Source organism: Melanostigma gelatinosum (assembly GCF_949748355.1).
Source record: "Melanostigma gelatinosum genome assembly, chromosome: 12".
NCBI lineage: Eukaryota > Metazoa > Chordata > Actinopteri > Perciformes > Zoarcidae > Melanostigma > Melanostigma gelatinosum.
Genome location: NC_136645.1, coordinates 2,421,828 through 2,447,599, shown reverse-complemented (window position 1 = coordinate 2,447,599; position 25,772 = coordinate 2,421,828). Strand labels below are relative to the sequence as shown.

Here is a 25,772-nt window from a genome sequence, read left to right as displayed (position 1 = left end):
GCACACTGGACACTGCACACTTTTAATCCGTCTCTCAATCATTTTTCAAAAACAGCTGGACACAAGTTTTTAAAAGGAGTAAAAAGGTTTACTTGTTGGGGACTATTTTAAGCTGCGGATTGATACACATTTAGTGCTCTATAGTTAGTGACCGTGTTCAATGAAGAAGGAACGTGTCAGAACATTTGAGCATCTTGTGTTGAGGAGTGTGTCAGAAGGAGCTCCTTGTATGAATGGAGATCTCGAGAAAGTAGTGAAGTAGAATCAGACAAAACAAACTCAAATCAAGAGTCAAGATGTCACGAGCAGCAGAGACGAGCTGCTCATATCTCCAGCAACTCATTGATCATGTTTGGAGTTTAATGTCTCGCTTTAGTTTGGATTCGTCATTCTGGCTGGAGAAGTGACAGTATCTGGAAACAAACACTCTCTACTGCAGCTCCACTTTGTGTTTTTACAACTGACAGAATCTATTGGCAGTGATTCCCCAGGTGTAGCATCATAGTTATTATAGTGCCTAAGGGATGAAATAGCTTCTTTTTACGGTGATATTATGAGTATATTCCTCCGGTAATTATCCATTAAAGCAGCGTAAATGTGGAAAAATAATAATAATCATCATTTGGCAACAATGGGATGCAAATTATCATTTCTTTGTTTTTGGGGGGAAGGAGGCGTCTGAAGCACACAGAGCTCCTCTTGACCTTCGCCGCTCTCCCTCACTGTCCTTCTATAATGTACTCTCGACCCCCCCCCCCCCCCCCCCCCCCCGTTGTGTATGAAAAGAGGCCTCCGCCGACATGTGGGCGGACAGACAAAGCATCACTTAGCACCGGGTCATTTGTCACATCAAAGCATTCTTTGACGCATCGGAGAGAGGGAGGCTCCCTGCAATCTGGGAGAGTAAAATGTAACCCCCCCCCCCAAAAAAAACCCCGAAATCTTCTCAGTGACGCAAACAAACTGAAAACTGAGCTGAAATACTGCTTTGTGTTGTGACAGTTTGATCCCAAAAACACCCAATATATCATTTATCTTTGCAAAACAGTTTTAGGGGTGCAAATATTTGTACTTAAAGATTGTAGATATTATGATCAGAAATATTTGTTTTTGGTCAACAAATGTAACTTTGAAATAATATTGTTTCATGAAAAGCAGCTTTTTGTCGTCAAAGTAGACGTTATTTGACAACAAAACCTCCATCTCTCTTGCGGCTTAGAACCCTGAGCAACATGTAAATTGTTATAATATCAATTTCCTGTTATTACATCCATATCTTTTTCAATTAATCTGCCTCATATTGTCTTTCCTTCAGTGCTGCTTCCACTGTATTTACAAGGTTACAGGGAAGTGTGTGTGTGTGTGTGTGTGTGTGTGTGTGTGTGTGTGTGTGTGCGTGTGTGAGTGTGTGTTTGGAGGAGGGTGTATTGATTTCCGATGGATGCTTGGGTGTTTTATTTCCTCTCAACATGTGAAAAAGACAAGGTTAACACTCACTTACTAATGTGACAGGACCAGGAAGTGGAGGTCTCATCCTCATTAGCACTAAACTGAGGGGCTGAGCTTTAATGTGATGTTTTCCTCCCAGAAACTCTGTATTTATTTTGTAAGAATATCTAATGATAAATGTCAGATATGTATTGTTACAAGTCTTTAGGACAGCAGCAATGAATCCAGGAAAAAAACTAAAAACAGAGCCAGTGATTATTTTTTATATCTACTCTCACAGTGAGGGATTAAATCTCTTTGAAGGATTTGGGATTTGACCAGTGTGTGATAGAAACAGCCCAGAAGTGCCTCATGAATCGGTAAACAATCTGTAAAATTCCTTTTAGCCGTCAATCATCCAGGCGGCAGGCGAAATGATGGAGAGGCGAAGCTGCATAAAGTTAGACCTGTACACATAGAACAAGATCGGAAGTTTATGGATTAGTCTTCAAAATAAAAACGAATTGACCGACAGAGTAAGGGCTCACGCTTGTGTTTCAAATATGTCGTTTTAAATGCAAATAACTGTAATTAGATGAACTCTATATTTATTATAAAATATATGTAACTACACGTTGCTATTAGGTGCTACATAATGATTTTATTTTGAAAAGCCTGAACGGAAATTATGTTGTAATGTTTGCTAACTTTAAACTACCCAGAGGAACAGAGCGGACGAACTACCAGTTAACAGTTGGGACTACTTTGCTGTGGGAATACCTGCCTTTTTGTCAACTTTGTTTGTTTTTGGAGGGGGACAAGCTCAATTATATATATAATATATATATATATCGATTATGTCTTAGTCCTGAGTCCCGGAGCTCGCGCTTGAATTACCTGTGGAGCAAAAAAATATGTCATCTGGCGAGCAACGGTTTCCGCTCGTGCAGTGTTGTTGTGATGGCAACACCGCCGTCGTCCGCTAGCAGGTTAAGCTAAGCTAGCTGTAATGGCTGGTGTCTGGTACCGCTGCAGAGAGTTAGCGATAATTAGCATATAATAAACACTTTTTTTGTTGTAGACAGTTGGCCTATGATGCCACTTAACGGATAATGTTTTTTTTGGATATCACAGTGAGGTGAGTGTCACACATTTAACCTAGTTTAAACACGTTAAAACGCGTTAGCACAGCTAGCTGAATCACTCTGATTATAGCGGAGCGCAGCGGCAGCGTCTATCTCCTGGATTCAGAGACATTCCAACCAAATTATAACATGTTTACAATTAATTTTATTCGAGTCTTGGGTGGTGAGTCTCTCGGTTGCAGGTTTGTTGTAGACTGAGGTGGTGACTTATATTTGTAATGTAATGGCATAGCTTAGCTGACAATGTTTCAATGCACACATTCATATTTTTATTGTTATTATAAAACATCACAAGTTAGCTTTTACAACCACGCCAGGAAATAGCCATCGCCACCCGGCACGCCGTGCTGGCAGGAGAATTTCTATTGGAATTCCAGGACATTTACGTTCCTGCTGTTTCTCTTACTGACTGTGGCTTCTTTCTTCTTTTATTCTGCAGGAGGATCATCACCAGATGGAAATATTATATTAAGACGGAGTGGATTAACTCATCGTGCCTTTCAATAATATAAAATATGGAGTAAAATTTATTTTACAGCATCATGAGCGCCGTCAAATCTCCAAAAAACCTCCACTGCTGCAGAGATTCCGTGTCCTTTACATTTGGATTTATCTGCAGCAGCCACTGACTGAATCTGCATTCTTATTTATTCATTAGTTATGTGTCAGCACGTGTTGGATATGCTCTGATTCCTATAAACACTACTATAGCGTGAATTCGTGTAAAGGAAGCCCCCCCCCCCCCCCAAAAAAAAGAAGGAAGAAACATGGCCTCTGTGTGGAAGAGACTGCAACGTGTTGGGAAGCATGCGTCCAAGTTCCAGTTCGTGGCTTCCTATCAAGAACTGATGGTGGAATGCACGAAGAAATGGTGAGTTTTTGTCGGCCACAGAGGTGTCATTTAAAGCCCCCATGAAACACTGTGTGTGTGTGCTGGAATGCTGAGCACACACACATTCAGGCATGTCTGCATGCTGGGAGGGGCCCAGCTTCCTTGTAAAATTGCTGGTTTTTTCTCTCTTCTTGTGCCGCTGATGTAGAATTTGTATGGTTTGAGTCACGGAAAAGAGGGTTGCAGGAAGAAAGATTTCCCTTTCCTTCTAACCCAAAAAGGGTTTGGTTTAAAGCTGCCCCCGCTCTCCTGAAATATGTCCTTGTGCAAACCACTAAACACCTACCAGCTCCAGGGATGCTGTTGGGAATCCGATCTTGACTTCTGATCCCACTGGAAGTAGAGGAGCTATGAGAAAATTATTCTTGGGCGCTATTGTTTCAGCAAACAGATAATGTGTAGTCGTTCATAGCGTGTCTGTTGAAAATATGACCTGCTGACTATTTCCTCCACACATGTTGTGTCTTTTCTATTTGCAAAAGAAGAAGAAGAACTGGTTTATTGCCATGTCTGAAGTAATTTTCCTCGGTGATTTTGTGTGTAACGAAAAACAAGTATGGCAAAAGTCAAGAATCATAAATGTCGGTGTTTCCGAAAGGATTTTGTGAGACTTAGGTGGACCTTGCCTGGACCTTTTTAAGGGGGTCTGGAGGCCTGCATTTTAAATATAATATACATCAATCCGGCGTAATCTACACGGACTGTGTAGCATCCTGTATAAAAGTACAACTCAGAGACACTTCTGATGTAAAGAATGAATGATATGTGGATGTATGCCACACTGGAGCCTGCAGGTATGTGTGTGTCCTGTAACGAGTGAACAGCACAGACTTGTAAAGTAAAGAGAAGACGTAGCCTGCAGACATGGATTCTCCAGCTTCTTGCCGTAGGCGTGACTAAGACCTGGGACAGATGTTAACGTGTCGGAGAATGGAATGAGAAAAATGTACATCAGAGCAAAAAAGGGTGGGTGGGCTCAGCACACCGTCAGCAAAACGCTTTGTTTTTACAATCTGACCTCATCTCTTTTATGTCGTTTTAAAGGAAGAAATATGTATTTGTTGTTTCATAATGTAGCTCTCAAATTAAAGACATAACATCTAAATTGAGCAGCCCTTGATGATGGATTGATTCGGGCTCAGTTTTTCTTCTTCAAGTAAAAACTCTGCTCATTTCAGTTGCCACTAGACAGCGTGTGATGCTACCACTCTTCTTAAATGTCAGCTTTACAGCATAAAACTGTGATACGAGAAGTGTCTACCTTCAGCTGATAGTGCAGCCTAAAGGGTCTCTGCTCTTCTTCTTCGTTGGTGTGTATGTGTGCACGTCTGGCTCGTAGGGTGTGTTCTGGCGCACGCTTTCTTGCCTTCCTCAGACTTCATCAGTACGGTATGTTATTGTTTCAGTGGAAACTTTCCATCTACGCAGACTGGAAACAGTCCCCACAGCTCAAATGGATCTCAAATCCTGAAGCCTTCAGATGTGATTTAAAAAAACAAAACACTTACAGCCCTTCAGTTACTGTATGTGTGCCCATACATAAGGATGTGGGTGCTTTGAATGTACACTGTGTAAAATGTACACTTGGCTGAGTAGAATAATCCCTAAAGTCTAGATAAGTTAGGTTCACTTCAAACAATCGATAGGTAGAAGTTCAAGGGTCTGTTTTGCTGTGTGTGTGTTCTTAAGGCCGGGGTGTACTCGATCAGAAGTAGTTCATACGACCACGTCTGAAATCAAACAGCCACACTTGAAGGTGGAAGTGTGTCATTTAAATATGGGGTTAAAGGTGCACTTTTTCAGAGTCTCCCTGAGGTTAGGTGTGATAAGTGGCTTGACTCTTAATAATCCATTCCATAATAAATGTCTTGGTGCTTGTATCATCCTAAATTGTCTCTGGTAGTGTTGCCTCTCTCTGTCTTTGTCTAGACAGAACGTGACTCCAGATGTGACCCGTTTAAAGTAGTAAAGATCAGTTGTAGAGCTTTGACCTGCCAGTTTACATGATGCATAATAACTGATTTGGTTCTTTTAAAGAGGAGGCAGAAGGTAGGAGCATCTAAGAATATCACGTTCAGATGGAAGATAATGGAAATGTAAGTGCCCTGGATCCTTGTTAAGCTCCTGTTGCTCAAAGCTTCTTGCAATATTGCTGTTAACATTTGCACTAGTCGGCCCTTATCAGTGGCTAAAAGAGGCTGTCTGTGAGAGAGTTTTCTGGCTACTAGCAAATCAATCAGCTTGTTTTCCCCCACGTCTTCTTTTTCTACAAGCTTAAGATCTTTGTTATTTTCATCCTTGAGATGGAAGGAAAGTGGTGACAGACCAGGAGCATAGGATTGTTGGTGTCCTATCCTCTATATATATATATATATATATATATATATATATATGTACGTTTGTAAAGTCATTCTTGGTCTTTATCTGTTGCTGTAGTTAGCATTCCTCTCACACACCCAATTTCCAGACTCTAGAATCAATTCAGACCGACCACTAAAACATTAATGAGTCTCAGTGTTTGTGTGTTGCCAGTGAAATGAAGCCCCATTAACGGTGTTGCAGCACTGCCTCCTTTTTGAAACCTGATCCATCAAACCGTGTTTTCTGTTGCCTTCTATCAGCAGCAGATACTTATGAGTATAGTAGTCAGGGTGAGAAATCAAACCTCCTTTTAATATGTATATTTTGACCTCTATAAATTGATAAACTCAGGGATGTTTATGGCTGAAATACATCAAATCTGTTGACGTAAGTGAAGTTGACGGATCCCATTACACCCACCATCTCACCGTTACACACAAGCATGTTTCTGCACCGTATTTCACTGTTGTGATTGTACAATCCATGTTTAATTGACTTTCTGTTGTTATACGCCTCATTTAGATGCACATGCTTGCATCACTTATTTCTCTGATATTTTCTAATCTGTTGTTCTTTTCATCTCTGTTCGACTGACTCCATAAGTGGCATTAATGGAGCTAAAGGTATATAATCAGACATTTAACAATCAATCATTGAGAGGATGATGAACCGGAAAGTTCAATATCAGATTACAATAGATGATTGAAAAGACAGGTTGCAATATAAATCCATGGTAAGAGTATTTATGTACTACTGCTGTTATAGGCTTTGCTTTTAGCGGTCATAGGTCATAGATCCCGTTGTTTATCTCATCTGATGGCGACACAAAGAGATAGCTGAGCAAATATCCCGCTTGTCTTCATGTATATTAAGTCTGTTTCATCATCAACATGGGCCAAAAAACAAATATTCTTTTTCCACGCGTACATCTGTCCAGGCTCAGAAAGAAAGAAACTAATATCATTTTTAATTAAGGCTTGAACAAATATATGTACACTGGTGTGATGGAGCACAACCTGCCTGCTTTAATGGTTTAACATCTAACTCCTGCTGCTGTTAAGCAGTTGTCGACAAAATGCTCTCTCATCTTTTATAACCAGAACCATATCTGTCTTTTAGCGTTGTCTTTCCTGTGTATTGTTGTGTGGAAAAGGCTGTGAGTTGTGTGTGCGTGCTGCTTGCACGTAAAGGAAAGTGCGCCACAAATTGTTGTTGTTCTTGTTTGTCTCGCAGGTTTGTTTGTTTTCTGATAACGTAGCTCGTCAATGCTGGTCAGTGCTCTTTCTAGCTCTTGAATGTGTTTTTTGATTAGATTATTAATTGTGGACGAATGCAGTGTACAGTTCAGTCTTGTTCTTGTGGCCAATGAATGTCAAAACTCAAACTCCTGGGCTGAAAATGACTGGCTGTGTTTGTTAAGTGCGGAGCAAAGTTCGTCAGACAGACAGACAAGTTTACAACCAGCGAGTTGCCGGTTTCAAACCCTGCAGATTGTCAGATCATACCCTCAGAAAAGGATTGTATCCTGGGTGAAACCTTCTCCTTTCTCTGCTGGTTTGTGCTACGTTATGTTTTAGACTGGGCTGCATCACGCTGACTCGAAATATAAGCTTGTAACCAGAGAGTTGTTGGTTCAAACCCCTCAGATTCCTAGCAATACTACCGTCATGAAGGGTGCAACCCCCACAGCGAAAGGCAACTCGGTGTGAACTTCAGCATGAATGCTTTTAGTATTTCCCCCCACGAGGCTGCTGCTTTTGAGCAAAAATGCGTTGCTCGTCAACCTGTCTGGTAAAAAGACAGTTTGAAAAAAGCCAACAAGTGTCGCTCCCGCGACAAACGTGTCGACACGTACGGCGAGGATACGAGAGCAATACGCTGGAAACGACACAGAGCCGCTATTGATTACATGGTGATTCTATCGGGCTATAGGCGAGCGTGACTAATCAAGACTCACTCGATGCTCCATGACAAGACAAGGATGGAGGATGTCTTCATAACAACCAAGGGCTACAGAAAACGCTGCAGGCACACTCTCACATATATTAGTCATTTCATAGCGATTTAGAAGCTCTGAACACACTCACTCGCAGATTAACGCTTCTCTACAAGGTGTTTTTGAAAAGCAACCATTTTGCTGGGCTCCAAATACAAATGTATCTCCCGAGAAGGAAGAGACGATTTATGAGCTGTCTTATTATGTACTAAAAGTTAATTGTGTTCTAGTGTCCAGTGATGAGTCTAAAATATTGAGCAGCAGCTGATTAGCTCTCCTTCTTCGGAGGTAAACCATTAAATTACTATTATATTAGATTATAGAGCATATAATAACCCGATTATTATATTTACATCATCCCATCACATAATCCCAACGAGCTCACTCGTCACTGAATAAAGAGTGTCTTTAAAAGAGTCCAGGCCGTCAGTTGAGTAATGTTTGAGTATTTCAGTGGAAGTCACCGGCTGTGACACGTTGACTGTCTGTTGAACATGTGTGCCTCATGGCAGGCGTCCATCACGTCTCTGCCAGAGAAACCTCTTCCTGCCAACTCTCCGTTCTTCTCACATTGAAAAAGGCCTCCACACATTCCCGAGTATACGTTTTTGGCACCAGGAGATGGTTTCTACTGCCAGTTTATAGCGTGGAGCAGTTGTTCCTGTTGTGGATGAATCCACACAATTTGGGTTTTACGGCTTCAGTCACTGATTTGTCTTTTGTGTTTGCTCATGGGTCTATGATTTGGACATGTTTTAACTAAACTGATGCTCTTAGTGTGCCAAAACTGGGGCCAACCCACAGGTTTTTTTTCATCGTTAGTACTTGATTTGTTGTAATTTGTGTGCTTGCTTATAACTTCCTTAATTATAACATTTGCTGCTAATTTAATTCTGGCAGCTCCTCATCTCCTCCAGCTTTCCCTGTACCACTCTTATCTCCCCTCCCTCCTCTTCCGCTATCACTTGATCTCTCTTCTCCCCTCCTCACCTCTTTCTCTCTCTCCAATAATGTCAATTTAACTGCTTTGCAGCAGAATCCTCCCAAGTGTAGTTGTTCTGCGCTGCAATTATGGACACGAATGGGCATTTACATACGCACGCACACTAGGGCTGGGCGATAAATCGATTTAATCGATTAATTCGAATGTGTGCTTTAAGGCGATGTGTTTTATTGAAAATCGAGAAAATCGCCCCCACCCTCCCCCCCCGTTGGGTTCCCGTAGTTGAGTGCGCGCGCATTGTTTACAAACGAAAACAATGGCGGCCAGCAGTGAAGCTCTCGTTCTTAAGAGAGGGAAGAATGTGTCTTCGGTGGTCTGGAAATGGTTCGGGTTCGTGTCATCTGACACAGAACAAACAGCCTCAAACAGAGGCATGCCGCCGAGTGGGAGAAGCGGTGCACCCTGAGGAGGGAGCAGGACCGCGGGAGCACAAGCGACGCTGTCTTCCTGGCAAAAAATATTTCGAAAAAACATGCACTACTGTTTAATACTGTTGGTTATGTTGTGAATGCACTTGATTTTGTTTACATGCACTTATTTACTGTGCAAAATATGTTATGTTGATGTTAGATCAGATGTTGCACTTTTGAAAATGTGAATGTTAAAGGGTCACATACATTTTATTTCATGCTGTGTTTGTATCAGTGTATTCAGTTAGAAAAGCTTACTGTAAAAAGTTACATTTGCACAGTTGTTTACAATGGAAGGCTACTATTTAATGCCATTTAATGTTATGTTTAATTTAATTTTATATTTAAATGATTCAGGGAAACAAAAGAGTGACCAAATACTTTTTGTATACTACAGGCACCTTTCTACAATGTTCAGGTTTTGTTTGCACTTTATTTTTATCAACCTACGAGGGAAAATCATCACAAAATAAAATAAAAAATTGTTTTCAACAGCTTCTGTCATCTGCAAAAATTTGTGGGGGAAAAAAATCGATTTAAATCGTGAATCGGATTTTTTGTAAAAAAATCGGAGATTTTTTTTTTTGGCCATATCGCCCAGCCCTAACGCACACACACACCCCATGAGACACGAGACATTGCCGGGTTGTGAAGCAGTCAATGAGGTGTTAAATGTGGTGAAAACAGCCTGACAGCAGTAGAAACAGACACACCAGAAACACATGGCCCTGGAGACTGCTCGTCATTTATCAGCCTGCAGAGCGATGCTGCAGCGTCTGCAGGCTGATAAACGCGAACTGTACGTGTGTCACGATGGCAAAGCAAACACAATGAACTTGGTTCATGTGTAATTTATGATTTTTACGACCTTCTCTGGTAGTAAAAGAAGTAGTTTCCTCCCCTCTCTTATTCTGTGAAGCAAAGATGTCGTCTCTGCAGGCCATTTAAATCCACCGTCTTTATTGTACTGGCTCTCTGGACTAATGGGAACATCTTAGCAGCTTCTGATTGATCACATTGTAGTCAAGAGTGGTGGTAATGTACCTTTAGGTAGAACGGTGGTATAATCCTTCATCGCCCTTCCTTCTGCAGACGCTCCCACCCGCTTACTGTTAGGTCGGATGATGCTGCTGCCGGCTAGATGATAAATTGAGAGAAACAAAAACAAGCTCATGTGTTTATGAATATGTTTTGTCTGTCGGGCAGTAATCAACATCGCCTGACTGCTCATGTCGTTGCCTTAAGAGCTTCTTGTTTCTCTGCTGTTGGTTGTGATTCACACTGTGTCGGTATCTCCCTTTGAGCTGTAACAAGCTGGTACAGGGAGAGTTGTTGTTGTTTTATTGTCTTATTTACCCACTGAAAGGAAGCTTCCTATCATTCCCTTCTTTACTCCCAAACCCATGATCCATATGCATTTATCTTGCTGGATTAATTACACGGTTTAAAGTTAACCATCACAGTGTGAAATAATGTTTTACTCACGATCGTTAGAGGCTGATATTCAGGTAAAATATGAGATCAGCATTGATGGTTTTTCTAGTTGCTGTTCTTGATAAAGCTACATCGTGATCAATAAATCCATGTTGGTATTGATAAGAGCAGAGCTAGTAACGGTAGCACCACCGCTAAGGATACCAATAGAAGCCAGATCTGCCTTATTTCTTTCTCATGAGGTAAACGGTGGAGAGATAAAATAAAATACGTTGCTTTGAGTTTCCCCTCTCAGATCCTCGGAGGCTTTTTCCACACACCGTTAATGTGGACTCCCCCACCGCCGCAGACATCTAGTGATAAGGAAGGAATGGAAGAGCCAGTAAACTAAAGCAACAAGATGAACACCATTCCTAAATGTGTACTCTCTCTGGTACCATCAAGTGTCTCAGTGCAACTTAAGTCTTCACGTCTTTCACTGGGAATAATAATAAAGTCTGCAGCAAAAGGTTTTGCAGTTCCCAATTCACACACAACTATTTAGCTTTCTTTTTTGTCACTTCAGATACTGTATTGGTGTTGACAGTAGTTTATTTCTGTCAAAAGAGTGATGTGACACAACTGAATCCAACTGGGCAATGAGGTCTTTTAAATTTGGCCATAAAGAAGAAAGTTCATATTTGGATAAATTATGGTCAGACTTTGATCTAATAAAAGTGATGTTTGGTGCCAGTCTGACTGACCTTCATTAAAAATGTTTGGATGCAGGGAAATATAATATGTTACAGAACATTCAGTATTTAAAGCTTAGTAAAAGGATGTTCCTCTCACTCCTGACACTTGTGTCTGGGTTCGTGTGTTCAGCGTTACCTCTGTGCCATTGACCTCCTGGTTGCCTCATAAACACTGACTGACTGATCTTTAACCGGAGGTCAGGGGACTGTCAGTGTAGACGAGAATAACTCAGTCACACACACACACACACACACACTCTTCTAATGTTGTTCAGCTTAAAACATATATTTTTAACAATGGATTCCAATGTTTTTAATGACTGAAATGAAACTTCTCAAACCGCTTCCTCAGCACAACCCATTTCTTCTTTATTCTCAGTACAGTTCTTATTTCAACAAAATACAACTTACGACGCAGCTTCTGCTTAAACGAGAGTGATGGTTTGACATATTGAATGATGTGACACAACAATAGATCGGTGGGATCTATCCATCCTGTCTTGATGATAAAGGCCACAGTCTGACTGATCGTCATCCCTCTCTGTTTCCTCTTTTCCTTTTTTCTCACTTCCCACTTTCAACGATCCTCTTGTTGCTGACTCAGAAATTTGACAACTAGGTCAGTCAAATTTATTAAACGTTTCTTTGCTCAGCTTTTCATGAGGCTGTTAGGTTTCATGGGGAGGTTTAAATGTCTGTAGTTGTCTTTTTCTTCCATTCTGTCCTGGTCAATATTTTTTCAAATGTAGATCCTTTAAGTGTAATTATATTACTGTATCAAACTAACAGCCAGCCACCAGGGGGCGATCTAGAGGGTTTGACTTCACTTTCTGGTACCCGACGGCCTGTGAAAACACTACCTGAATGAGCAGAAAATGCACTCAATTCAGGTGAAGAAGAAGCATATTTTGATGCAAAGATTTGATTATCAGCAGAAATGTAGCACAATGTGAAAGTTGTGAAACGACATTCAGAGTCGGAATGTTTGCCGCAGTTTGAACTGTTAGCGCTGTTAGCACAGCCAGCTACGAGCCACCACCTCAGGCGTCGCCATGTTGAGAGCCGATAAGAGGCAATGGAAATGCTCCCAGTCTTGTATCTTGCACCTTTTTAAAGCAGTGCTCAAAAAGCAGTCGATTTAATTGAATATTGCTTGAAATATGGCAGCACTACTGAGCCCTACGCTGCTATGCGTTTGTGTTTCATAACACTGTTTGTTGGAGTGTTCAATGCTGGTCCGTCGTATCGCATGTGAAGTGGTCCCTTCCTCCTGTCTACAGGAAAGATAGGGCAACATCCTGTCGCACCCTCGACTCCCAACCATGCAGATCAGATCCACACACAGAGCCTCGAGTGATAACCACGAGCACATTCAAGCTGCCAAACTAATGTCTTTGACTCGCGAGCTTTGTTTTTACGTCTGTTTAAATGACATATTATCCTAAAAGAAAAAACCCATCTGTTCCCCTGAGCTCTGATGAAATAGTTAGATGTACCAACACCTTTCAGCCTTCCTGACTTCCATCTGATGGAAGAGATTTTTTTGAACCACTGCAGAATTTAGATTGTATAAAATGTAGTAATTTAACCGTAGAAATGGCACTAAAGCCAGTGGGGTTCTCAAATTCAAAGGAATATGCAGCATAAAAAACTAAAAAAGATAATTAAAAAACGTGTGTAATATGAACATGAGACTTGTGCTCTTCAGTAACTGGAGGGTGATTCTAAAGTGTCCTAAAGGAAAAGATTGAACACCTACACGCTCACTCATTGCAGGTTTCTCTGGATGAGAGCTGCAGCTAAAGGCCTTAAATGTAAATGTAGGAGGATTCACGCACGCACACACACACACACACACACAGATTCTTCTGTTCATCTTTCATCTTTTTTTCTTCTTCTGAGAACAATTTGTTGATCATTTTTTATTGTGATCATACTTTATTGTTATGCCTCCGTACCAACAACAGCTGTGGCCCGAGGTGTTATGTTATAACTTCAAAACACGTCTTTGTTCATAACTGGAGTATTTATACATGTCTAATGAAGGATGAAGTGGACAGACATGGATGTAAACCAGAAGTTAAACAAGTGTGAGGCGGTAGTTCTAGTTTCTTTGATCGTATCTGAGCTTTAAACTGAAGACAGTCAAATACTCGATCCACAATGTAAAAACCTTCACCAGCTCATTACAAAGAAACATGTGTATTGCCATATGTTTGATGAACCTGCATTACATCTTTCTTACTAATAAGTGTCAAGTAAAAGGCTTTAATGTTTAAATATTCATTAATTTCAGCAGGATCTTAGCGAGGAATTAAATAAGTGTCCAAAATGATCCTGAATTTATGTGATTTCTCCCTGACATGCAACCAAATCACCTTTCAGTTAAATTTGCCGTTTCTTAATATTAGTCACCTTTCTTCACCCCCGATGAGATTTGTGTGCGTTTCCCTCTGACCACAGAGCAGGACACCATTACTCGGGACCACATTCCAGGTGTAATCGCTCTGCTATCCTGAAGTAGGTACACATTGATCAAGGGCACTGCCTCGTGCTCAGGATAGGAAGCTAATATACAGAGCTCTACCCAGAGAGCCATCTCTGAAGCAGCTATATGTGAGACCAGGATGACTGCGTGCTTCCAGAACAGCTGGATTTCTTTGGCATTCACACACAGCGCAGCAGCAGCAGCATTGATTTGGTACAGTTGTCAGGATTGTATTCATGGTTTAAATTGTCCTCACAGCACAGAGTGCGATACAAAGGGGGTAAATATGGGGGTGATATTTGGTGTGTCTCTGATACGGTCTGTGTCGTTGAACAATAGCTTCTCTATGCGAGGCCTCGCTCCTCTTTTCTCTCACTCCTCCTCTTTCCCTCCTTTCTTTTTCTTCTTTCTTCCCTCTCTTGTGTCTTCTCTCTGTCGTTCTTTTCTTTCCTTTTGCTGTTCTGTAAGAGTCTTTGACATAAAGCCAGTGTTGTACTTGATGTGCTTCACGCTGCTGCAGTGTTTGCACAATAACATCATTGATGGACTTTGTCTTATTATATGAAACTCTTTTTAATTAAGGGTAATCATAGATTATACCTTAATTTCTTACAGCCCTGTCCGGTAAAATGACGGGTAATGAGTCTATGTACATGTTGACTTCCATCCACATGTGATGCTTTCAGGTGACTATTTGCCTGTAATTAAAGTGCACAGTAGTAAGACTTTGTGAAATTAGGCTGTGGGGTCGGCCACAATACTCACCACGCCATACTGAAAAAATATATCATGTCTGTGCTCTTGGGTGCAACATTTGTGTAATAGACACTGATCCTAAATGACTTGAACCACATCTTTGGCATTCCTGTATTTTAGTTTCTTCTAGATCAATAGATCTTATAATCTAACACCCATATCAATATATCTGTAATAAGCTCATATCAGTCTGCCTCTAACAGAGTGGGACAGAAGAGTAGAATAAAGTGATTTTAATTGAGCTCTGGAGGGCCATTGGCTCACTTTCTTTTCTCCATTGTGAGGTCAGAGGTCAGGCTCAGTAACGAGAGCATTGCCAACACAGGGACTTAAACCTGGACTCTCCTGACAGATCATCTTGTCGTCTGTCATCCTCTAACTGTGCCTCTCTGTGACCAAAAAGCCAAAGCATAGTTTGAACCATAAACCTGGGTTTGGGGTGTATTTTTCATGACGAGGATCAGGTCCTCCTGACTGCTTCACATCATGACCGATGCCCGATCTGCTTAATAAGGTCGTCAATCCAGGGCAACCCTGTCAATATACGTTTTAAGGATTAAATGTTAGTATTTAGTGGTACATTTGATATAGAAATGAAACATTTCAGCTTCAGGACTTACTTTGACAACATGCACCAGGAGTGACGGGTCCAGACCTGCCAGCTAGTGAACTGCACTGGCTGTGTTTCTGGATGAATTCTCCGTCTGACTTTTAGGTGTATATAACATAATACATAGTGTGTATAAGGGAGAACATTTGACAGTCCCTAATTCGTCAGTGGTATGTTCACATCAAGGCAAAGTAGCGTGGCGGTTGTAATTTACTGAGCAGGTTCAGATTTACAATTAAGAGTTATTTTAAGATACTTACTTGCTTGATGATGGATACTCTGATAGAGATGCAGAGTGGACCACTGCTGCTGCACTAAACACACCTTTAGGCCAAACACTGACCTGTCTGACACCGTGAGCCAGGATGAGCTGGTGTTTCTGACTGTGTCATCACACCGTGTCTCCTGACTGTCAGTACAGTGTGACTGACCTGGACTGGGTCAGTTTGTCTTAACTCAGCCCCCTTCACTGTTTGTACCTGTCACACTAACCTCTCGTGTGCGTGTGCGTGTGCGTGTGCGTGTGCGGCTGTGCAGGTGTGTGTGTATCTGTTGTTGTTGGTGTGTGTGAGCAGTAGAAGGCTTATCAGTGATTTAACTCCAGGCATTAAGATACAAGCTGATCAATGTTGATGTGTACATGGATTGAGGAATAAATACCGCCGCCTTATTCACTCATCTCGTATTTCCTCTCCTTCCTCACAGGCAACCGGACAAACTGGTGGTGGTTTGGACACGCAGGAGTCGGCGGAAATCATCCAAGGTTTGTATTTGAGGGAGAGGCATTAAAGAAACGCTAAAAACAATTAAATGTTTCTCACTTGCCAAACATTGTTGTTTATTGCCCCTCTTGTGCTGCAGGCTCACAGCTGGCAGCCTGGCATCAAGAACCCCTACAGAGGAGTGGTGGTGTGGCCGGTCCCAGAGAACATAGAGATCACTGTCACCCTCTTTAAGGTAGGAGGCAGCTGTGTGAAGAGTGCTGATGCAAGCAGTTCTGTGTTTAAGGTGGAATAGTGTCATTTATGGAGCATGACGGTCTTCATGAATTGGGAGATTTATCACCAATTGTTAGCACCCAAAAGCAGCACAATGTGTATTTTTTTTACTACAGAACAAGGAATTTATTATGAATGTTAAAGAGTGATATTGTGTCTGTTATAATTTCCTGCCAGGACTGTTGATGTCAGCACGTTTTCATCTGTGCATTCAAGGTATTCGGAGCATATTTAGGTGTGTACAGTAACACAGTAGTGTGCTGTAAGGGACACACTTGTACAGACGGTATCTGTCTTACTTAAACCATGCTGGGCCTCTGTGCTGACAGAGCTCCGTTTCTCGTGACCTCTCCCAGTGTCTCAACCACAAATATCACCGTACCGGCCTCTGCTTTGTGCCGTGGTAGTTTTACTTCTCAAGCACACTGTTGGTTTTCTAGGCCCATGCTTGTCTCACACTGCTGTACAGTACCTCTCTACTCTGGGCCCTCTTCCACTTCCTGTCCCAGAGGAAGTAATAAAGCTGTTTCTATAATGAGACAGAAAGCAAAGCCACTGAAGGTGCAGTTCACCCACATCTGTTTTCTAAATAATGAATAAAGTCAGTTCCCCTCGTCACGAAGAGACCTACTCCGCCTGTTGAAATAGCTGTAGAATATAGTCTTTTGTGGTTATGCTGCACGTTTATGACGGTAAGACATGGATTTAGACATACGTAGGTGTTTACCAGAAGAGGATTGTCAAACAAAAATCTGCTGTTTTGTTGCGTTATGTCAGATGTAGAATCCAGAGTTATCAGAGCTTGAGACGTACGAGGCAGCAGAAGTAAGGATAGTGCCTCTGCTGCATAATCTGTCTCTGGAGTCGCCCAACCTTATGAACACGCAATACTGAATTGCTCGAGTATCCCTTTTTAATACAGAAAACATGACTTAATGCCGTCCTAAATCTGTCTACGACTCGTATATTTCTGCAGCGTGTCGACTAAAGCAAACAGAGATTTAAAGAAGCGCTCACACTGGCCTGAAGCTCTGCAGTGAAAACAGCTGAGCTCAGCAGTATTGCAGCCTGCACCTTCAGGGAGGTGTGCACACCGGCAGGAAAAAAATACTGAAATGAATATGTAACTTCAGAGTGCAGTGGTGTGACTGAATCATAACAGAGACGATGTTCAGGAAGCAATCCTCAGTGAAGCTTTTGCCTTTTCTAAGCGTATCAAAGCTTAATAGAACCTTTTTATCCTTTAAACATGTTAACAATATGTTCGCTAAAAAGGTTGTGGCACTAAAACACGGCCGATAACGCACCGTAGACTGAGAATCAACCCAGACGGCTGATAGTTTCAGGCTCTGTTTTCAGGCTTTTAGAAGTACTTTATGTGGCAGTGAAATAACGAGAGGATGAGGACGCTGTGTGTGTGTGCGTGTGCGTGTGTGTGCGTGTGTGTGATGTGTTTGAGTGATGTGCCTGACTGCAGGAATATTGAATTTCTTTCTGGGGTGTGTCAGGGGCGCAGTCAGACAGGAAGTCAGTCAGACGGGTGTTTGCGTGTGTGTAGGTGTAGCACTGAGGAGGCAACAGACGATTACACTCAGTGTTGATACTATTGGTTAAATGTTTAGTCTGTTAGAGGTAAAACGTAGTGACAACAGCATACTACCAAAGCCTGAAGTGATGTATTGGAAGAGCAAATTTCATGGTTAAGCACAAGGTATTTAATTACTGATAAGTCCAAGAAATACTTCCAATACTACATCTACTTTTTGTGTTTTAAAAGGCAGACATTTGTCTGTGGTTTGCATGTGCAAGAACCTGCTTTTAAGAGGCTACATTAAAACGCATAGTATTATCTCCAGATAGGACACATTGAAACACATTTCCATGAAAACACAACAGAACTACATTATGGCCCCCGGAAGCTGTCCTTCTTTTCTATAAAACTGCAATTTCGGCTTTGCATTGACAATTAAAATGATTTAATGCTTTTTATTGTTCTAGCAGTGTGGTGTGCAGAGTTATTCCACAAACTGGACCAGACAGATGGAGAGAAAGAAACGACCGTAGTTTTGTATTTTTCTGCGTTTTAATGATTCAAGGATGTTTCTTTCTGTTCAGTTTAAAGTTTTCTTGCCCTTTAAGAGAAACTTAACTGAAATATGAAGTCTTATTATGTTATTTATCCTATTTCAACCCTATAATCACGTTGTACTGTCGTGGTTTTGACCCTGTAAGTGAAGCACTTTGAGATTTTGTTTGTATCTTTAAGTGTGCTGTACAAATTAAATACATTTTTATTATTATTAAGTATTTGTATTTTTCTATTGCCCTTGCAGGACCCCCATGCAGAGGAGTTTGAAGACAAAGAGTGGACGTTTGTCATTGAAAATGTGAGTAGAGTCTTTTTGTTTTTCTACTTTCTTCAACCTTATGGGATATACGTGCACTGTGTGATTGAGTGCCTTGCTTAAAGGCTCCTGGACGGTCGTTTACAATGACTGGAGAGGACAACTTCAAAGTAAAACAGACATAATTCTCAGCTTTGTTCTGGTTAAACCTCGTCGCTTTACACATGCAGGTTCTGCCACCTTGTGGTCAGGCTCTGCTACGACATGCTTCATGTTGGCACACATGAGTGTTAAACAGAGGTGTGTGTATGTGTGTGTGACAAGCCTGCATTTCTACAAGCAAGTGTGAAGTGTTGTTTACAGTCCACATCCTAAGGCTGTGGCTTCACCACCAATGAGGGCTGACCCTAGTTATGTATTTATTTACGTATTCATTTGTTCTCTTCTCATCAGTCACACGACTGTTTCCTGTTGCATGCCATGCAGTATTGGATGGAAACGGTGAATAACACAAACACGGGGAAGGAGACGAGAGAGGAGTTGATTGAGCAATTTTTTGAAAATGGGAGGGATGGATTGAGGAAGAGAGGAAAAGAGACCAGTTGCCAGGAAACTGGAAACTTGGCGTTCACAAGTGGTTTGCTGTGTTTTTATACGTCTGCTGCAGCCGGGTCTGTGACATGTTTGTACTTACACATGAGCCTTTCTTTTAGCCAGAAACGTATGACTAGTGCTTTATGTGGCAGTGAAGTGATGTCTCCTAAACTCTTGTAGGAGGACTTTGGACCCTGTTCTTCCAAAGTTTTTAGTCAAATTGGCCCAGTGTTGAGAGGGAGCGCTGTTGGCATCTATTGGGGCAAACTGGCTCATTTACATCCACTAAAGTGCTCGTTTTTACCACGACGAGGCTCTGATTGTGTTTATAAGTGTCTCACAAGATTATGGAAAGAGTCTCACTCAATGAGAACCAAATCAAGCAAAAGGTGGAGAAAAACATTTTAACTTAAAGTGACATGAGAGGAAAACACATCTCAGTGTCACTCTATTAGTTGTCGGAGTGATTAAAATGACTAATAATCGGTGAATCTGCAAGATCAGAGATCAGGATTTACCACAGCACCTCTGGATCTGTTAGGGTCCTGGTCCTGGTCCTGGTCCTGTAGTTGAAGACAGAAAAGCCAGATCAGGATTAAAGTCTTCAGCACGTTTGTCGCACGTTACGTTCAAAGTTTGTGAGAAATGCACGCCGTGACATGTGTCACCGAACCTGGTGGAATAGTGTGAAGTGAGGAATGCCGTTCACCGCTTGGGAAACAAAACGTTGATACCCGTTCTGACTTCTGAGCTTTTCACAAAGTGTTTATGAAGTTGTAGCTTTCTGTGACGCTTTAGAAACAGATTTGCAGCATTTTAAGGAAACATCAGGTGTTTAATTCATCTTTAAACTTTGGTAATGCTTCAGAGGTTCTGAGAGTGACTAAGATGAGCGAATACATAGTTTATGAATCCTCAAAGCTGATGAAAACTTCCAGATGCGTGATGTGTAAACTTTGCACCACTAGTGATCATTAAGGACGTCTGGGACTCCTCAGCTACTTCTCTTTAGGAATGTAGGTGAAGGAAGGAGTTTGAGAACTGGCCGAGTTGCAACTGTCACTTTCTGTACACGTCAAGCTCAAAGGAACGCCGGCAGGAACGGCTCTACCTTTTCTCTTTGATAGAAAGCCGAGAGGACAAGCAGGTCAACCGGTGTTCTCTGGCCGGAGCGTGGGAGAGAAAAGAGAGCTCTCTCTCTCTCTCTCTCTCTCTCGCTCTCTCTCTGCATACCTGACTAATGACAGCAAGATCAAAGCGTCAGCAGCCCCCTGACGGCAGGAATGGAGAGGGAAGGGAGGGAGGAGGCAACCGTATACCCTCACACGCTCAGATACAGAGGGAGGGAAATGATAAATGAGACGAATGGTGGGATTTAAGGTATTTATGAAATACTTTTTAGATGGTTAAGGGTGTTAATAATAGTGAATGTTATTTTTATTTCACCTTTTATACAAGAAATGCTGCACAATAAAGGAAATTAGACATAGAATGGAAATAAAACCGGGTTGGAATGCCACACGAATAATAATAATAATGAAACACACTGGAAAATAAGATTTAAATAAAAATGTATTTCAAAATAAGACTAAATAGAAAACACAGTGCATAACATCTATAATAAAAGTTATAATATTTAGATCGGTACAAAATACATCAATGAACACTGCTGCTGGTCACAAGGTCTCCGTTCTCTTCTATGTTCTCTTTTCTACTTCAATGGTGGAGATTACAAAAGTTAAATAAGAAGATATGAAGTGTCATCTAAGGGCCAACATTTAACTTAAAAGCACTTTTAAGATCACTTTGTAGAATGCATAATAAAGTCAAGTTAAGGACATTTTAACAGAATTGCAGAAGTGTGTAGCAAAGATAAAAATATATAGAATTCATAACACTAGATGGGAAATAAAACCCACTGAATAATTATAATAAAGATATAGTTAAAGATATTTAAGTTAATTGCTTGTTTGATTGTAGTCTTTTATGCTACATGACTACAAATGTCGAGGAACAGTTTTCCATAACGCATCATAACTATAATGCAGCTTCATGAAATTGATCTGAGGAGACGAGTCCTCCGCTGTAGTTTGTTGTTTGAATGTTTCATTTACATTCTGCTTTAAGGATATCTTCACAGAGAGGATGCGTCTAGTGGCAGCTTTTATAGAAAAGCAACAACTAAAGTCTCGAGGCATTTGTTTACCTGTGTGTTTGTTGTTTGGTACTTAAGTGCCACCGATTGGTCACCTGTTGAGTCACTGAGTACTGACACTGTTACTTCTACACTTAAGATGATATTTGAACTGTGCTGCTGGTTCCTGGTTTAAGGAGCTCTATAAATTGACCACAAGAGGGCAGGCTAAGATCTGTGAAAACCTTCTTCCTTCTAAACATTCAGTGATAAATCTGTTGATCAGCTCCTTATGTCACGTGAGTGTTTGTGTGTCAATAAGAAAGGAATGTCTTTGTGCTGATGCAAAGGTGCACAAACATGTGGGATGGTTGTGCACCTCTGATCACATTTTATTCTGACTTTGCATGTGTGTGCTTGGATGCATAGACGGCTCAGGTCCTTTTCAGGTATCTAAGCTGATATAAAGTCAGGAGGGATGAATGAATGAATGGATGGATGGATGGATGAATGAATGAATGCGGCACTGAGTGCTGCAGGAACAGAAGAAGAGTTCTCCTGACCCCTCATCAGACGGCGGAGGAGAAGAATTCGCCATTGTGCCCGAGCGCCGCCCCGGAGATGATGAAATTCAAGATGTCCTCGCATCTTAATCTGGGGGCCCCAACCTCGTGCTAAACTAATCCCTCCCCGTCGAATTACTGGCCCCGCTTTGATTGTATTTTGTCATTGAAAACGGCAGTGTCAAACACCACCTTTTTCCTTTCTCCTCCTCTCCTCTATTTGTTCGTCTGCCAAGGAGAATGGCATAATCAAAAGATGGAAAGAGAGAGAGAGAGGTGGCAGGATGAAAATGGCTACACAGTAGTATCTCTAAATTGCATGCTACCCTTGCCTTTCACCCTTTTTTCAAATAGGCGCGTATTATCAAAAAAGGTGTGCAAATTGAGTCAAAAGATTGGACGGCTATATTTGAAGGCATTATGCTGACAGGCTCCTCTGTCTGTGTGTGTGTGTGTGTGTGTGTGTGTGTGTGTGTGTGTGTGTGTGCGTGTGCATGGGGGGGGGGGATAGTGTGTGTGTGTGTGTGTGTATTCTTTCTGCGTTTGCATATCAGCCAAAGCTGGAGATGGTAGACCAACTTCCCTCATCTTCAAAGCTGTGAGGGGAGGATTTAAATCACACACACACACACACACACACACACACACACACACTGGACTGTTGTATATAAAGTGAGACGCTATCATGTCTGAATACATTGAATGTACAGTGTTACACACTCCAAGCCCCCCCCCCCAGCTCTTTCCTATTTAAAGTCACACTTCACCTTTTTTCTCACTCACATTACATCGCTGTCACTCAGAAGCTGCTCTGCTTGACAGCCTGTCTGCTGCACGTTTACACATTTAAAATATCCATTTATTTCTTTTTAAACTGCCACTTAATGGCTTTTAACCGCCTCGTTTCATACTTTAAACCTACACATTAATTGCATTCAAGGTGCTATTCTGCTGCATAAAGGGGGAAAATATTTGTCACACATACAGAATTGTTAAAGGCAACGGGTGTAAAGGAAAAGTAGTCGTAGCCATGATGTAAAAGATGTTTGGTTATTTCATAATTTACCAACGTTTTGACATGGCAGTCTTCTTCAGACCTTCATTAGAAGACTGCTATGTCAGTTTAACAATTCTGTATGTGCGTTTCATGTCCAAAACACCTGACTGAACTGATCTTTTCTAGAACATTTGCTTAGTTTGTGTCATGTGCTGACATCTAAAGGAAAGGTGTGTGTGGACAACTGTTTGCCTTATTCAACTCTCTGCAGTATATTTAGGGATTTATGTTTAAAATCATAACTTATGCTGACGTTTATGTCTTCTCCGTCCGTGTTGTGACTCCCTCTATCTCCCCCGGTCCTCTCTCTTTCTCCCCCTCTTCAGTCCTTGATGTCCTGTCTGTCGTGGACCACGTCCAACTCCATTAAGGCCGTCTCCACGCCACATTCCTCCCACTTGGCGCACACTCGTGCAGTCACACGCTGTCATGCCGTCATCTCACCGCACACACAGTGAAAAACCACCATCACCTTTACACACACACACACACACACACACACGCACACACACACACGCTCTTTCTCTGTATTGTAACCCCCCCTCTCTCTTCTCTCCCTGTCTGGAACACATTACGTAGGCCAGTGGCTTGTGAGCGCTGACTGGGCCTCGGGGAAGAAAAACACAATTATTTCAGCCCTTGGCTATTCACGCAAAGGTGACAAAAGCTGGTATGAAGTATGAAATCCCAAAAGTTTCTCCCAGCGCCGAGGCTGACAAATTGGGATTAATTTGCGCTCGTGTGCACGCATGTGTCTCCGAAGTTTTCACCTTTGCTCGTCTCCCATTTCTTAAATAGTTTGGGGAACTCAAAGGGGCCTAATTTATTGTTAGGGGGGGAAGAGCACGTGTGTGTGTGTCACTGTAGGGAGAAGGGGGGGGGGGGGGGGGGGTCTTAGTATGGGATCATACATTCACACACGTTTTCTAAATTAATTTAATCTAATTAATCGCCCTGAGGAGAGGCAACAGATGCTGGTGATTACCCCCCCATGCCTGGACCCCTCCCTCCGGTGTCACACACACACACACACACTATTACAACTCTAAATGCTGCTGTTTTCTGGCTCTACGCAGCTGAAATGTATTATTTTTGTTCATCGGAGCACAGAAGGTATTATGGGGCTGAATACAAAAAATGAAGACTCACGCAATATAGAGCAAATTACTCCACAGAATTAAGCTCCCAACGTGTGTGTGTGTGTGTGTCTATGTTTGTGTCGTTGGTGAGTAAATGCACTTGTGTCTGTGTGTGTGTGTGTGTGTGTGTGTGTGTGTGTGTGTGTGTGTGTGTGTGTGTGTGTGTGTGTGTGTGTGTGTGTGTGTGTGTGTGTGTGTGGGTTGTAGGTGGCACTGGAGGCCGGGTGGTCCCTCCTGTCGCCCTAATTGGCTTACTGCCCCCTAATCCACACCACACCACCCTGTCACATGGCTGGTCTGCTGACTAACTGCTACCACCGCCATGAGGTGTGTGTGTGTGTGTGTGTGTGTGTAACTACGTCTCTGTGCAGGTGTCGTATTTGTGTGACTGTGTTCTTTATTGTGTGTGTGAACACCAGCGTTTGTGTAATAAAAAACAATCCAGCTTCTCAAATGTGAGAATCTGCTGCTTTTCTCTGTTTTATGTCATTGTAAGTTTCATATATTTAGGATGTGGTAAACAAAGGAACTAATATTTTATGCACCGATCCAGCTTTATTCCTGCCTGTGGGGAAGTGACTGGGATCATTATTTTATGTGTAAGGACACATCAAGCTTCACCTAAACGTAAGTTTATAAAATATTAGAGGTTGACTGTTACTGATATCTAATATCGGTCAGATATTGTTTCAAAAGGCCCAGCTGGTATTTGATATTGTTGTTTGAATGAATAACAATTCAGTACATTTATGTCTATGTATTTATTGGTTACGTTTTGTTTTACAAAGTGAGGAATGCCTAACAAATCTACTTTTACACACACACACACACACTCTGCTCTGTGGAGCTTTTGGCACACTATCGCCTGGCACACACACACACCGTATCTTCTATCTGTGTGTGTGTGTTTTTGCTTACATGCATGTGTTTGTTAATTAACTGATTAAACTGTTGCCCCTGATGATGTGGGGCTTTGCGTCTGTGCTCGCGTCATAGGTTTTTCATGCCGTCTCTCTGTTTGTGTGCAACTTTGCATTTCGTCTCTTTTGTCGTGTTTTGTCTGCCGAACTCTTTTGTCTTTGCTCTGTTTATTCTTATGTCTTGCGTCCTTGTCTTCTTGTACGCCCCCTGCATATGAGAGAGAGAGAGAGAGACTCGTCCAGGTTGTGACCTCGGCTTTCATCTCCGTAGTCTGAGGCTCCTGCAGCCCGCTGAGCTCCGCTCTCCGCCAGCGACGCAGCAGATGTCACCAGACACACACACACTGTCTCACACATACAGTATATAATCTCACACACTCGCGCCCGCTCACACATACACTATGTAGATACATTTCTAGCCCACACATGCAGAGTCTGAACCAGCCCAGATAGCTTTTGTTTTGCCTCATACAGCGTGACGTTTGACCCCAAAATAAACATCAAAACACAAGTGTCACCTGGGAAACAGCCGTATTACCTGTGTAGCCTTCACACGAAGCCTAACTTAGTGTGTGTGTTTCGACTGGAGATGTTGATGTTACAAACTGTGGATAAACTCAATCATTTTACGTAGAGTGGGTCGTCTTCCAATTGGAAGATACAGGTTTGATCCCCAGGACGCTGAACCCCTACTTTTCTCCCTGAAGGCTGTGCCATCGGTGGGTGAACTTCAGTTAGTTGAGAGTCCTGATGTGCAGGTGGAGC

At 41.9% G+C, this 25,772-nt stretch overlaps 1 protein-coding gene across 7 annotated transcripts in view; it reads left to right on the top strand.

Moving 5' to 3' along the window:
* Positions 1 to 2,197: 2,197 nt before the first annotated feature.
* The window catches only part of ehbp1 (EH domain binding protein 1), a 130,932-nt gene continuing 107,357 nt past the window's right edge, over positions 2,198 to 25,772 (top strand). For all 7 annotated transcript variants that reach the window (XM_079280449.1, XM_079280450.1, XM_079280447.1 and 4 more), the window contains exons 1-5: positions 2,198 to 2,566; positions 3,013 to 3,444; positions 15,963 to 16,020; positions 16,119 to 16,214; positions 18,589 to 18,642. In XM_079280449.1, coding sequence (XP_079136575.1) covers positions 3,341 to 3,444; positions 15,963 to 16,020; positions 16,119 to 16,214; positions 18,589 to 18,642 — 312 coding nt within the window. In that variant the 5' untranslated portion in view covers positions 2,198 to 2,566; positions 3,013 to 3,340. The remainder of the gene's footprint in view (positions 2,567 to 3,012; positions 3,445 to 15,962; positions 16,021 to 16,118; positions 16,215 to 18,588; positions 18,643 to 25,772) is intronic.